This window comes from Tursiops truncatus, chromosome 19, assembly GCF_011762595.2.
Source record: "Tursiops truncatus isolate mTurTru1 chromosome 19, mTurTru1.mat.Y, whole genome shotgun sequence".
In the NCBI taxonomy this organism is placed as follows: Eukaryota; Metazoa; Chordata; class Mammalia; order Artiodactyla; family Delphinidae; genus Tursiops; species Tursiops truncatus.
The window spans coordinates 45,782,846-45,796,618 of record NC_047052.1 but is presented as its reverse complement, the minus strand read 5'-3'; the positions used below and the strand labels follow the sequence as shown (position 1 = coordinate 45,796,618).

The following is a 13,773-nucleotide window of genomic DNA, read 5'->3' as shown; positions in this document are numbered from 1 at the left end:
CCACCCGGCTGGGCTCCAAATCCCTGTGCGGCTAGTGGGACTAAGGCGGCGCTAAGACGAGAGGTGGGAGGCACCCTGGGGTCCCCGGTGTCCGGCTCGGCTCTGGCCGCGATCCTGGAGGAGGGATACCAGTTTCGATTCCCTGGAGACAGGGAGCATTTCCCATCCCTGAGTCAAGCAGACCCCCTCCCCTCTCCCAACTGCTGAGTCATCGGCCCGAGAGCCAGGACGCTTCGGACTGGGCGACTCTCGAAAAGGCTAGAGGGGGCTTTGCGCGATGAAGAACAGACCACCCCTGGAAACACTGACGGGGGCGGGGGTCCTAAGAGCCCGGGCCTCCGCCCCTCCTTGCTCAGATCTAGGAGTCCGGGTTTCCAAGCCACCTCCTCGTTCAGACCCAGGAGACCCGGCCCCCAGCCCCTTCCTTCACCAGACCCAGGAGTCCAGGCCCCCAGCTACCCTCGATCTCAAATGCAGGAGTCCGAGCCCCGAGGCCCCTCTCCCAACGGTTTAGGAGTCTGGCTCCCATCCCCCCCTCACCCCCCCCTCACCCCCCGCCCCTCCCATCCAGGCCTCAGGCGTCCCAGCCCAGGAGGAAGTTCAGGGCAGGGCTCCGCCCCGCTCCCCACGTAGCCAGCGGGAAAATCCGTGGCACCGGCTAGGGCCGGGAATCCCCTCTGGAATGACGGTGGGGAAGGGGACGGCCGGGGTCCCCCGTGGGGCGCAAGGGGGCAGGTCTTGGGCGGGCAGACCGAGGGGGAAAGGGGCGGAAACCAGAGAGGCTAAAAATACGGCGAGCGCTTCCGGCCTAGGGGGAGGGGAACGTTGAGCAGTTTCCAGAAAAACAAGCGGGGACGGGAAACGCGGGGGTGTGAGAGCCGGCCAGAGTGCGCGGGCGAGCTGGGGACAGTGTACGCGCCGGCACGTGTGCCTTGTGCGCCCCAGGCGTGATTGACTGGACGGGAGCGGGTGCGGCCGACGCGGGCTGGCAGTGCGCGCGGGTGCGCGGGCCCTGCGGCGTGTGGACCGTGTGTGCGCTGTAGGTGCGAGGTGGGGCTGCCCTGGCGCGCCTGGATGTGCAATTGGGCAATTAGGTGTGGGACACAAGTGCGCCCACTTTCCTGTGTCAACGCTGTGTCCTTACAACCCACCTGGAACGTATGGCTGTGAGAATAAATGCGGGAAACCGCCTATGCCTGCGTGTTTCTGACCAGACTGTATTTACTCTCACCATCTATGGGGGAGGGAGTGTGTACTCAGCTGTAACTGTCTTTGAGGTGGCATCCGTGAGAACGTGTGACTTACATACCTCCCTGCACATCTGTGTGTAGCTCTGAAACACCTTGGGATTTGTAGTGACTGAGTGATTGTAACTCTTTGAGGGAGGCTGGCGAGAGTCGCTGTCTGTGTCCTCAGGTGTGATGAGGCTCTGTGAGCACACAGCTTGGGAGCTGAGGGTGTGTGGGAGCATGTGCGTGGCTGTAGGCAGCTGTGGCTGTGTGCAGGGCGCCTGCAGCTGACTGTGTGTGTGATCATCAGGTGTGTGAATAGTGTTCCTGTGTCTGTGTCCTCGGGGTGTAGCTGAAAACACCAGGAGGCCAGTGTCTGGAAGCAGTTCCTCTGTGGCTCAGTCACAGGGCAGTGAAACTGAACTTTGGTTCCTGACGTCTACAAGCGCACATGATGGGGAGGGCAGCTGGCCCACTCCTGCGGTTCACACAGGCCTCCGTGAGCAGAGCAGAGGAAAACACGCACGCACACTCGAACCTGAGAAGCATTATCTAAATCCAGCCTCCGCTGCTTTTGATAATGTTGAGCTGAGGGCAGGGCTGAGTCATCCTGTGATGGGCAAAGTCTGAGATGGGGTAGGAGATAGCGGGTTAAGGGGTGGTTAGAGGGTTGTTTGTATCTTCACATAGTTGGATTGTTCCTTGAGTCTGTTTGTGGGACTGCTCCCAGGACGGAGACGCCAGGGACACCATGGTTGTAGGATGGTGGGTTATGCCATTCTCTGCTAGGGAAGAGGGGTGTCATGTGCGCCTGTGTTTTGCCATGGTCTGTTTTGCCCTGTGTGGCTGTGCATCTCATATGCATGCTTCCCTGGAGTGGGTGGTTGTGCACGAGGCTGTACAGTCTCCCTCTGGGTTTAATAATCCACTAAGAACCTTCACTAAGGTCCTCTCCTATCCCTGCCTCTTCACCGTGGCCCAGGCTTCCACATTATTCCTCAGGCAGGGCCTCTGCACTTACTGTTTCCTCTCCCTGGAATGTCCACAACTTATTCCCTTTCCTTCAAGTTCACTCCAATACTACCTTCTCAGTGAGGCCTTCATGACCTGGGTCAAGGACTTTAACAGGTTTAAAAATAACCTTGTCATCTATTTAACAAATAATAAATACATGTAACATCTATTTACAGATCACATTAATACACGTGAACCACTACCCAACCTAAACTCTCAAACTTTCATGTTTTCCAATAAAGTAACATAATTCTCCATATGCAAATCTTTTTTTTTTTTTTTTGCGGTACACGGGCCTCTCACTGTTGTGGCCTCTCCCGTCGCGGAGCACAGGCTCTGGACGTGCAGGCCCAGTGGCCATGGCTCATGGGCCCAGCCGCTCTGCGGCATGTAGGATCTTCCCGGACCAGGGCACAAACCTGTGTCCCCTGCATCGGCGGGCGGACTCTCAACCACTGCGCCACCAGGGAAGCCCCCATATGCAAATCTTGTGTTACTTATTCCCAAATACTTTTCTTTTCCTCCTATTATCTCTCTCCACTTCTGATCTCACTTCTCTGCTTTATTTTCCTTCTTGGAATTTCTCATTACTTGACCTACTGTGTTTTACTTTATCACACTTAACTGTCACTAAAATATCAGCTCCAGCAAGGCAGGGATCTTTGGTTCACACTGTATAGGGCTTGGCCCAAAATAGATGCTCGGCAAACGTGTGTTGAATGAATTCCACTTTCGGGTGCACAATTTCCACCGTGTGGCTGTGTGAACTGTGCGTCCATCATCTCACTGCCCACCAGGTGTCTCCGCAGTCTCCCTGGGTATGGTTTTAAGCACTGCTGGGCCCCATGTCAGGGCTGCTGGGATGTCATGCCCCCATCTGTGTGTGATGTTGTGTTGATGCTGCCTCACAGGGCCAGCTGTACTTCATTCTGGGTGTGTGGGCCTGTGCACTGACACATCTCTACCAGTATGTGGTGTGTGCCCACAGGCTGGAAGCCACTGGGCTCTTCTGGGGAAAGCGTGCTGTACTCAGATAATTGCATCATGTTAGGTGGAAATATAACTTTGTTTTTGTATTTATTTGGACCTTACGTATGGTTAAGGAGATGTGTATGGGTGTCATATTGACAAGGACAAGGTTATGATGGTCAGTTTTATGTGTCAACTTGGCTAGGCTACAGTCCCCAGTTATTTAATCAAACTAGTCTAGATGATGCTGTGAACGTATTTTGTAGATGTGATTAAAGTCTATAATCAGTTGACTTTAAGTAGGTTATCCTAGAAGATCTGGGGAGTCACATGGGGGGGTGGGGGCTGATTCAGTCAGATAAATGGACAGAGCTGTGGCTTCCTTTCAGAAGAAATTCTACCTATGGGCCGCAGCTTCAGCTAGTGTCCAAGAGTTCTGCTGCCCTGCCTGGAGCTTGGCCCCATGTGCCTGGCACTTCAAGGAAGGTCAGGGAGAAAGGGAAGGAACTTCTGGGATGTGTGCACAACACACACACACACACACACGCGCGCACACACACACACACACACACACACACACACACACTTGCAGGCTCTGGGTGAATTGCAGGTCTCCATGGTCCCGGGTTTTCCTCACAGATGTGCAGTCCAGGACAGGAGGCCTCTGGGCGGTGCCATGGGAACCAGGGTACAGAAGGTTTTGGGTGGGTCAGTCCCCCAACCAGGCTGAGTCACTTGAGCCTTTCACACCCACCAGCTGGGCCTGGGCTGCTAGCTCCGCCCTGTACTTGCCCAGGCCTGAAGGCCATGGGGAAGCCTGGTGGGGCACTCCCTCCCTGAAGCCCCCTCCCCAAGGTCTGCTTCCTGGAGCTGGGGCCCAGGCGCCTGTCTTCTTCCCCAGGACTGATGATTCACCCCTGCTGGGGCCTTTTCACTTCTCCTTTGGGGCTAAAAATACAGGGACCCAGCATCCAACTGCGCCAGGCCTCACCGCAGATTGCACAACGCCCCTCGCTTGAGTGCTGCTGACGCAGACCCCGGGTACCGGGGGTGGCGGGCTGGGTTGCTCCCCGATCGGGCGTGCTGAGGTCAGGGCCTAGACCCCTCCACTTCCTCTTTCCTGGGTCAAACAGACTGGGGGTTGAGCTGACATGGGAGGTGCTGGGGATCCCTGGATGTGACTGTGGTCCCTGGAAATGAAGCTCCTTCTAGCCCCAGGTAAGCCAGGGGTTCTGGCTTCCATTCTGGCCCCCTGCACAGAGTCCCAGTTAGGAGCTGGGGGCAGAAGACAGCAAAGGGGCACTGGGAGAGAGATGGTCAGAGACAGGGAGATGGGGACAAAGAGATCGGATGACACAAGACGCTCAGAGGAACAGCTAGAAAAAGGAGCAGGACAGAGACCACCCCCAAACTGGGACAGAATCAAGGAAGGACTGAGGGAGAGGGACCCAGTCAGGGTTCCAGAGCCAGGCCAGGTTGGGGGAGAGCCCCTGGAAGAGGTCACCAACAGGCACAATCCAAAGTCCACCCTCAGCCAGGGAAGAGAGAAGGCAGCCCGCAGAGGCCAGGCCCCGCCCTGGGCGCTCCCTGCTGGCCTCTGCTGCCCCCTGCTGGCGCCAGCCGCAGTGCGCAGGCAGGAAAATCAGAGACACAGCTGCTTTGAGGCCACTCTTCATTCCCTCCTCCACTGCCAGCCCCGCTCCCAGCCCTGCCAGCTCACAGGGCGCCCCCCGGGCCCGTAGGCGGTGCAGGCGTCTTGCCTGTGACCTTGTTGGCGCAGTCCAGCAGGGCAGTGTGAATGTCCTTGGCACAGGCAATCTGGGCTTTGATGACCGCCAGGTACTGCGGATAGGGCAGGCTGTCAGGCTGGACGGCGTCAGGCTTGGTGGCTGTGGGCACCAGTGTCGGAGAGTGCTTGGCACTGTCGCAACTCTGTGACAGGCACTCATGGGCCAGGCGCTGTGGGCAGGCAGGCAAGGTGTGGCATCAGCCTTCACTCCGGGTACTGCCAACCCCACCCCAAGGGCCAGCCTGGGGTAGCCTTTTTAGCCTCTGGAATCCTGGGGTCTTGGGGTCAGAGCCTGGCCCTGCCACTCGCTGGGTGACCTCAGGCATGCGGCTGCTCCTCTCTGCGTCTGTTTCCTCCTTTGGAAAATGGGCTTAATAACTACTTCTACTATCTAATAAGGTGAGAATGGTGAGAGCAGCGTGCAAGAGACACAGGCACAGGTCCTGGCAAGTTAACTTAAGTGCTAGTTGATGAATGTCAACTACTATTGTTGTGATTGTCCTGACCCTAGGCTTGGCATTGGCACTAGCTTCTCTGGCGGCACCTGCTCCTCCTGGTTTTCCTCCTACTTCTCTGGCTGGTCCTTCTAGATGCTTTTTAATCTATCTAAGCCTTAAATGTGGTAATTCCCGTATCCCTTCTCCTCCTCTCATTCTCATGCCCTCTAGGGGTTGTCTCACTCACACACACTACTGTTCTGACCTCTGTACTGATGACACCACTTCTGTGCACCCAGCCTCCCCTAAAATTCCAGAGTTCCCATACTCTGCCCCCCAAACCACTCTCCTTCCTGGGTCCCTGTCTCAGGGACGGCCCTACCATTCCAACTAGAGCCCCGGGCCTCATCTTGGAGGCTCCTCCCCCAGCCCGTCAGTCCCATGGCCCTGTGCACAAAGCCTTCTGAGTATCTCTCCCACCTGCCCTTTCCCACTTCCTCAGGACCCTGCTCTGGTGGAACCTGGCCCTCCTGAATCCTGCCATGGGCTCCCAGCCTCCACTCTCAGCCCCTTGCACCCACCCCTCATGTGGCAGCCAGAGAGGCATATTCCTAAAAAAGCAAATGGGTCCATGTCCTTCCCTGCTTGAAACCCTCCATGGCTCCCCAGCGCCCTCCAGGCTATATTCAAAATGCAACAAGCACCAACGCCTACCACACCTCAGCCAGACTGAATTTCATGATGTTCCTAAAGGGAACTTAAAGCAGAAGCTGTTCCGTCTGGCTGGAATACCTTTCTGCCACTACGAGGCTCCTCAGACTGACTTTTCCTTCAAAGTCCAGTTCAAAATAATGATGACAATGAGGATACTACAGGAAACGTTTGCCATGTGTCCAGTACCAGGTTAAGTGCTTTATATGCAAGATCTTGCTGAGTCCTTCCCAAAAATCCATTTTCCAAAGGAGGAACCCAAGGCTCAGAGGTAGAGATTGGTGGTCCGTCTGACTCCAAAGGCTGTGCTCTGAGACACTTGCCCTCCTCTCAACTCCTGCCCTTCTTCCATTTTTGTTCCAGCCTCCGCTCAGATGTGCTCTCCACTAGTAGTCTACCCTGAGCCACTTCCTCCCTAAACCTGCCCTAGGCAGGGTCAGGTGCCTTCTCTGGACTTCCACAGCCCCCTGAGCTTCCCTCATTTTAATCCTGCCCCCACTGCCTGTGCCTCCACGACTCCAGCCCTGAGCCTTCTGTCTATGCTTCCCCCTTCAGAGCTCTCCATGGTCTGCGCTTTTCCCATCAGAGCCCTGACTACTCTGAGCTGTCAGTGTTTGAGGATATATTTGTCACCCCACTAAACTGGAAGCTCTGTGAGGGCAAGGATTGGGCAATATTGTGCCCCCAGCATCAGTTGCAGCATCAGCACAGGTCTGGGCCGCAGGAGGTGCTCAGTGAGCCTGTGTCGATTGACTGAATGAAGGTTCCTGAAGCACCCGGAACTGAGGCAGGGTTGTGGTCACCCGGTAGCTAGGAGACCCCTTACCAGGCAGAGCTCTAGCTGGTCACAGAGTGCGTAGAACTCCTCCAGACACTTGTCAAAGCGCTGAATGGGTCCATCGCTGCTCTTCCTACAGTCCGGGAGAAGAAGGTGCGGAATGTATTTCCAATCTCTGGGACTAAGTGACTACCCAACGAAGTATCCATCAGAAAACCAGGTATAGGCCCAGGAGACCCGAGGCAGGGCCTAGGGGACAGTTAATAGAAGAAGGGGCAAAAAGGGCAAGGTCAGGCGCTAGGGAGCCAGGCTTGAAAATAAGAGAAAAGTGGGGTGGGTGTGGTGCAAGGGGGATGAGTTTCTAAGACTAGGATGGAGTTAGGACAGCCTTGAGAAAGAGGAGTACTCACTGTCCATTGTCAATGTTAGTGTTCTGAATCAAGTTCTGGGCTGCAACCTTCATCAAGGTCTAGTTTAAAGAAAAAAAAAAAAGAGGTGCAGCAGATGGAGAAAGAGAAGAGGTGACACTTTTGGTAGATCTACACTCTTCCTTAAGATACACCCAATCTCAGGCCTCCTCTTCACTTGGCACTTACCCTCCTGTCACTCCAGAGTAACTCCAGCTTCCATTCCTCTATAGCAATAACCACCTGTATTTTCCCAGAGGCCCGCTCTCACCTGGGGTTCTCGCCAATACCCTCCCGGACATAACCTAGAGTCCTCCCTCACCCACCAGTCACGGTCAGTCTCTGTACAGGCCAGTCCTTTCCTCAGGCTTTAACGACCAGAGCTAAGTTTCTCCTTTAAATTCCCTCCCCCTCGAATTCCAGTCAGTCTCAAGCTCATAATTCGCCCTGATCCCACCTCACACTGTCAATCCACAGAGCTTCGCTTTGGCCTCACGAAGAAGATCAAGTCTCATCCCTCTCCCCTGCCTAACGCTCCTTTTGCTCTCTCCCTGACTAAACAGTCCCTCCGCCCGCCCCCGTGGTGTCAGAGAGCCAAATCTCCCGACCAATCACCTGCAGACTTTCCTTCAGCTGCGGGATGAGCATCTTATAGCGCTGCACAGGATCGAAGTCCTGTTGCTGTTGCTGCAAAAGCCCGCTCTGGGCAGGTCCCACAAGCTGCGTTGGTGGTTGTGGTTGCTGCTGGGGACCCGAGCCACCGGCCGAACCCGGACCTGACACACTAGCGGCAGAGGAAGCCGCGGAAGCCTGCTGCTGGGAGGCAGCCATCTTTCTCGCTTCGCGGGCGGGAAGTGCGTCAGAAGCGCGTCTTCCCGGTTTCTTTTTAGCGTCTTGGTCTCTAGGCCCCGTTTGCAGGTTAGCTCCGCCTCCCAGAGAATTTAACCAATGGGGGGAAAGAACCCACCCTCCAACTCGACTCTCAAATCCGACGTCTAGACTGAGATACCGATTCACCAATCACATTGCCTCGCTCCGCCCTTTGCCCAGACGCTCGCCAATCCGGGTGTGGTTCCAATCAGACTCTATTTCCCAGAAGGCGTCGCCGCCTGAGGCGACCTGCGGTCCTCAGAGCATTGGCGGCAGTTGGTGTTCTGGAACTGTGAGTCAGTCTCTGGCGTTGTTTGCGGGTTTACCTGAGTACTGCGTAGTACTCCAGTGTTGCTGGAACTCTTCTCGCCAGCCCACCTCACTCCGACCCTATCCCTGAGGAGAGCGGTGTCCACCCGAGCCCTGCCTCGGACTGGGCGTGCGCCGAAGTCGGCACGCCTTTTACCGTGGCTTTTTGAGGCTCTTGTTAGGACTTATCTCGCGTCGTCGCCATGGCGCCCACTATCCAGACCCAGGCCCAGCGCGAGGATGGCCACAGGTAGGCAATACGGCGCCTGACTGTACTGTTTTTCTTTACGTTTGGGTAGGCATCGGCGAGGTGGGAGGGTCGAGCCCAGTTGTCAGCCTACAACCTCACCAGCACCCCCAGGTCAGCCCGTGACGTCACGGAGCGCTCACCCGCTCACGGGGGCGGGTCTCAGAAGGCGTGTTGCCCCCCTCTTTCCCTGCCGTGGAGTTCTGGAATTAAGCTCTTGGGGACTTTACCCAGAAGGGATTGAGTTTTTATTCTTCCAGTCAAACGTTTGGAGACCCCTTTTCCCAAAAACAATTGAGCATGTGACTTTTATTAAAGTACTTGAACACATCTCCTTCAAAAGGCATTGAGCACTTGGCTTCATTCATTAAAGCCTTTAGGGACACTGAAAGGAATACGTGACACTCTCATTAGAGCACTTGGGACACCCCTTCCAAGAGGAATTAGCGTTTGTCACTCTCTCCTTCCCTTTTAAAAGCTTGGAAAAACCCCTTTTGCTCTCCTGTCAATCTTTTTCTTTCCATCTTTTGTCAGTGTCTCTCTTTTACCCACCAGGCCCAATTCTCACCGGACTCTGCCTGAGAGGTGAGCTCCACTGTGTTTTCTTAGGACGGGTGGGCCAATGGGGGTTGCGAACAGAGGTGGGGCATCAGGGGCTGGGTTTTGAGCCACTGTGTTCCCAGGTCTGGAGTGGTCTGCCGAGTCAAGTACTGCAACAGCCTCCCTGACATCCCCTTTGACCCCAAGTTCATCACCTATCCCTTCGACCAGAACAGGTGAGACTGCGCATGGGGGTTAGGGAAACGCCTCACTTAGAATATGAGTTCCTTGAGGGCAAGGACTGCTCTTGTTGACTGTTCAGGCATACAACAGTAGCTAGCACATAATAGTAGGTGCCCCGTAAATATTTAAGTAAAGAAGCAGTGTCCAAGTCTCTTCGAGTGCTGCTCGCCTGCTGACTCCAACATGGGGGACATTTCGTTCTGAGTTCCTTCCTGGAGGAGCTTAGCCTCTGGGAAGCAGGGATGTGAGGGATAAGCCTGGAATTAGGCAACCATAATGGGCATGTTTCCCCACCCAGGTTCGTCCAGTACAAAGCGACTTCCTTGGAGAAACAGCACAAACATGATCTCCTGACTGAGCCAGACCTGGGAGTTACCATTGACCTCATCAACCCTGATACATACCGCATCGACCCCAATGGTGTGTTGGGAGACAGGGAGGGCCTCCCCTAGGCTAGCGAGGGCTGGCTGTGGTCCTCGGTCATAGTCCTTCTCTCACCTTGCTCTCTTCTAGTACTCCTAGATCCAGCTGATGAGAAGCTTTTGGAAGAGGAGATTCAGGCCCCTACCAGCTCCAAGAGGTGAGGGGGTGCTGAGTGGGGACTCAGGACTGGCTCTGATGGGAGGAAGGTAGTGGGGTCCTGAGGTGCCCGATTCTCCTGCCCCAGATCCCAGCAGCATGCAAAGGTGGTGCCATGGATGCGGAAGACAGAGTACATCTCCACCGAGTTCAATCGTTATGGCATTTCCAATGAGAAGCCTGAGGTTAAGTAAGTTGTGGTGGGTAGGGAGGGAAGGTGGAGCATTCAGGTATATCCAGTGGCCTCTAAAGGCCTTTTTCTTCCTCCCTAGGATTGGGGTTTCTGTGAAGCAGCAGTTCACTGAGGAAGAAATATACAAAGACAGGGATAGCCAGATCACAGCTATTGAGAAGACTTTTGAGGATGCCCAGAAATCCGTAATTGAGGCACTGGGATGAGGGGGTGGGGGTGGGGCAGACAGAGGTGTGGTTCCAGAGCACTTTGTACTCCTTCTCACCCTGTTTTTGCCTCTGCCAGATCTCCCAGCATTACAGCAAGCCCCGAGTGACACCAGTGGAGGTCATGCCTGTCTTTCCAGATTTTAAGGTCAGATCCAGGGCAGGGGGCAGAGAGGGATAGCCTGCCATCTCTGCCTGTCCCAGTCTAACTCCAGTGCCCTCCATCTCCCAGATGTGGATCAACCCTTGCGCTCAGGTAATCTTTGATTCAGACCCTGCCCCCAAGGACACAAGTGGTGCAGCTGCATTGGAGATGATGTCTCAGGCCATGATCAGGTAAGTGGCCCTGCTGTCCACCTTGGCCTGCTTCTTATTGTCTCTTTCTCCTCACTCACTCTTAACTGCCCCTCCTCTTCCCCCAACCAGGGGCATGATGGATGAGGAAGGGAACCAATTTGTGGCTTACTTCCTGCCTGTGGAAGAAACACTGAAGAAACGAAAACGGGACCAGGAAGAGGAGATGGATTATGCACCAGATGACGTGTGCGTGGGTTGGGGTTAGGTTTTGGGTATTGAGAAGTGTCTCCTTTTCTCCCTCACAGGGAAGAAATGGGGCTGACCCTATCCCCTTTATCCTCAGGTACGACTACAAGATTGCTCGGGAGTACAACTGGAATGTGAAGAACAAGGCTAGCAAGGGCTACGAGGAGAACTACTTCTTCATCTTCCGAGAGGGTGATGGGGTTTACTACAATGAGTTGGAGACCAGGTACTCAGCACAGTCCTACCTCACTCAGATTAGCCTGGGCTTGTACTTCAGTACCCTGGGGTATGCAAGAGCCACCTTGGAGGTCATTTATACCTAAAGATTTGCCATGTGCATTTGTAAGAGCAGAAGCCTGTTCATGCATGTGGGCTGGACCTGGTTCTAACACAAGAACCCAGAAAAAATCTTTACTTAACACTGGAGATATTTAGAGCTTTTATGTAGAGTAGGACTACCAAGTTTACCGATACTAATAAGAGACTTTGTGTAAGAGTAAACATAGCTAAAGTATGGAGTAATACATAAAATTAGCATGAATGTTTTAAATGAAGCGCTAGATACCCAAGTTCAAAAAACATGACCCCCCAGACTTCCCTGATGGTTAAAAGTTTACTGCTGTGTTGGGACCCTTGGTGTAAGGTTGGGAAAGTGTGACCTGGAGTTTCTATTTAAAGGAGAGATCCAAATTCTGATCCCATTAAGGCAAAAAAATCTAAAAGGGGGCTTCCCTGGTGGCACAGTGGTTGAAAGTCCGCCTGCCGATGCAGGGGACATGGGTTCGTGCCCCAGTCCGGGAAGATCCCACATGCTGCGGAGCAGCTGGGCCCGTGAGCCATGGCCGCTGAGCCTGCGCATCCGGAGCCTGTGCTCCGCAATGGGAGAGGCCACAACAGTGAGAGGCCCGCATACTGCACACACACACACACACACAATCTAAAAGGCACAGTGGGCTGCTGGGGGCTGGATGACCTGGAGCTCTTGGCAACCTCCAAGGGGCACTGTGACCCAGCACAGCAACCCATCTACCGCTATGCTTGGGGTGGGGGTGGGGGGTGGCAGCGAGGCAACAAAGGCCTGGGGTGGGGGTCACAGAATCTTATTTTCCAAAAGCCAGAAATCCAGATTATGTTCTTTTAAAGTGTTGGTATCTAGTTCACATTAAAGTCTCTTTCTTTATACGTTTATGTGTATGTGTACAGGGCATACATATACACACATATAAAGTGTAGGGCAACCAAACTGCTATCCTGATGGCTGTCATGCCGCCCGTCCCTTACCCCCAAGTTTAGTCTCCTTTATTCAGTCTGTATTTATTCTGGTCTGCTCTAGGCTAAGCATAGATGAGTAAGGATGGTTAAGAACCATATTAGACCAGGTTGCCCACGGGGGTCCTTAACTGAATCTCACACACCCCTCCCCCAACTCCACCACCGCAGGGTCCGCCTGAGTAAGCGCCGAGCCAAGGCTGGGGTTCAGTCGGGTACCAATGCCCTGCTTGTGGTCAAACACCGGGACATGAATGAGAAGGAACTAGAAGCCCAGGTAACAAGCACCACTGACCCAGGGCACCCATGGGGAGGGTGGTAGTTCGTGAGGAGTGGGGCAGGAACCAGATAGAACACCCTCCCCTTCCCCTCAACCCTGCTGCTTCCAGGAGGCACGGAAGGCCCAGCTGGAGAACCACGAACCCGAGGAGGAAGAAGAGGAGGAAATGGAGACGGAAGAGAAAGAAGCTGGGGGCTCAGGTAAAGCTGGACAGGTCAAACTCTGGGAGCCCTGGGAGGGTGGGGAACTGGGTCTTACTGTTTCTTGCTCCTTCACAGATGAGGAACGAGAGAAGGGCAGCAGCAGTGAGAAGGAAGGCAGCGAGGATGAGCGCTCAGGCAGTGAGAGTGAACGGGAGGAGGGTGACAGGGACGAGGCGAGTGACAAGAGTGGCAGCGGTGAGGATGAAAGCAGTGAGGATGAGGCCCGGGCTGCCAGGGACAAAGAGGAGATCTTCGGCAGTGATGCTGATTCGGAGGACGACGCTGACTCTGATGATGAGGACAGAGGACGGGCCCACGGCAGTGACAATGATTCAGACAGTGGCAGCGATGGGGGTGGCCAGCGGAGCCGGAGCGCCAGCCCCTTCCCCAGTGGCAGCGAGCATTCCGCTCAGGAGGATGGCAGTGAAGCCGCAGCTTCTGATTCCAGTGAAGCTGAAAGTGACAGTGACTGAGTCCCAGGGCCTTCAGGGCTGATGCGGATAGTTACTTCGTGCAGGAAGGCACTTTTCAAGTGGTCTCTTTGTGAGCCTTTTGCTTTGTTTCCCTCTCCTCCAAACCTCTGCTGTTAATAAAGCCAACTTCTCTTTACTTACCCTCCAGGCACCATGGTCTCATTCTCCTGCCCCCACCCCCACCCCCGCACCCCTGGTGCTTAAGGCACAGAAGCAAAGGCCACAAAGGCAGGGCCACCAGGTTTTTCATGAAATGTAGCATAACAAAGGTCAGAATCCTTTTTGTTTGTTTGTTTGTTTTTTTTTTTTCCAAAATAAGCCCAGACCATTAAACAAGTGAAACTCCAACAAATAAGTCTTCTCCAACAGCGAGAAAAACTGTACAGTTACTCAAAGCTGATTCTGCCGGTGGGGCTGGGAATAGAAGGGAGAGTGAAATCATGGTGGAGGGGCAGGGGCCGGGGAGGGTCGGGAGTGGATCAGG

At 54.5% G+C, this 13,773-nt stretch overlaps 2 protein-coding genes across 4 annotated transcripts; one reads left to right on the top strand and one right to left on the bottom strand.

Annotated features, from left to right (window-relative positions):
* Positions 1–561: 561 nt before the first annotated feature.
* MED29 (mediator complex subunit 29) lies at positions 562–8,303 on the bottom strand. 2 transcript variants are annotated; one of them, XM_073795862.1, is made up of 4 exons: positions 7,950–8,303; positions 7,338–7,396; positions 6,976–7,060; positions 562–5,101 (listed from the first exon to the last, which is right to left on the bottom strand). In XM_073795862.1, the coding sequence occupies exons 1-4, from the start codon at positions 8,163–8,165 to the stop codon at positions 4,589–4,591; spliced, it is 873 nt and encodes a 290-aa protein (XP_073651963.1). In that variant the 5' UTR covers positions 8,166–8,303; the 3' UTR covers positions 562–4,588. The 2 variants fall into 2 exon arrangements, with proteins under 2 accessions (XP_073651963.1, XP_033702004.1); XM_033846113.2 differs by having other exon boundaries at positions 4,868–5,171.
* Positions 8,304–8,504: 201 nt separating this feature from the next.
* On the top strand, positions 8,505–13,425 carry PAF1 (PAF1 homolog, Paf1/RNA polymerase II complex component). Of its 2 annotated transcripts, none has more exons than XM_033846112.2 (14): positions 8,505–8,763; positions 9,316–9,345; positions 9,444–9,536; positions 9,842–9,963; positions 10,057–10,123; positions 10,211–10,312; positions 10,395–10,500; positions 10,601–10,669; positions 10,754–10,857; positions 10,948–11,064; positions 11,162–11,290; positions 12,505–12,610; positions 12,723–12,813; positions 12,892–13,425. In XM_033846112.2, the coding sequence occupies exons 1-14, from the start codon at positions 8,717–8,719 to the stop codon at positions 13,287–13,289; spliced, it is 1,581 nt and encodes a 526-aa protein (XP_033702003.1). In that variant the 5' UTR covers positions 8,505–8,716; the 3' UTR covers positions 13,290–13,425. The 2 variants fall into 2 exon arrangements, with proteins under 2 accessions (XP_033702003.1, XP_033702002.1); XM_033846111.2 differs by having other exon boundaries at positions 9,295–9,345.
* The last annotated feature ends 348 nt before the right edge of the window (positions 13,426–13,773 follow it).

Bases quoted from the DNA above. Each gene is read 5' to 3' on its own strand.
- MED29 (XM_073795862.1), bottom strand. From the start codon at position 8,165: ATGGCTGCCTCCCAGCAGCAGGCTTCCGCGGCTTCCTCTGCCGCTAGT. The intron at 7,061-7,337 runs GTGAGTACTCCT...CCCGGACTGTAG, and splicing joins ACTAACATTGACAATGGACA to GAAGAGCAGCGATGGACCCA. The intron at 5,102-6,975 runs GTAAGGGGTCTC...TGGTGCCCACAG, and splicing joins ACCAGCTAGAGCTCTGCCTG to CCACCAAGCCTGACGCCGTC.
- PAF1 (XM_033846111.2), top strand. From the start codon at position 8,717: ATGGCGCCCACTATCCAGACCCAGGCCCAGCGCGAGGATGGCCACAG. The intron at 9,346-9,443 runs GTGAGCTCCACT...CTGTGTTCCCAG, and splicing joins CACCGGACTCTGCCTGAGAG to GTCTGGAGTGGTCTGCCGAG. The intron at 10,313-10,394 runs GTAAGTTGTGGT...CTTCCTCCCTAG, and splicing joins AATGAGAAGCCTGAGGTTAA to GATTGGGGTTTCTGTGAAGC.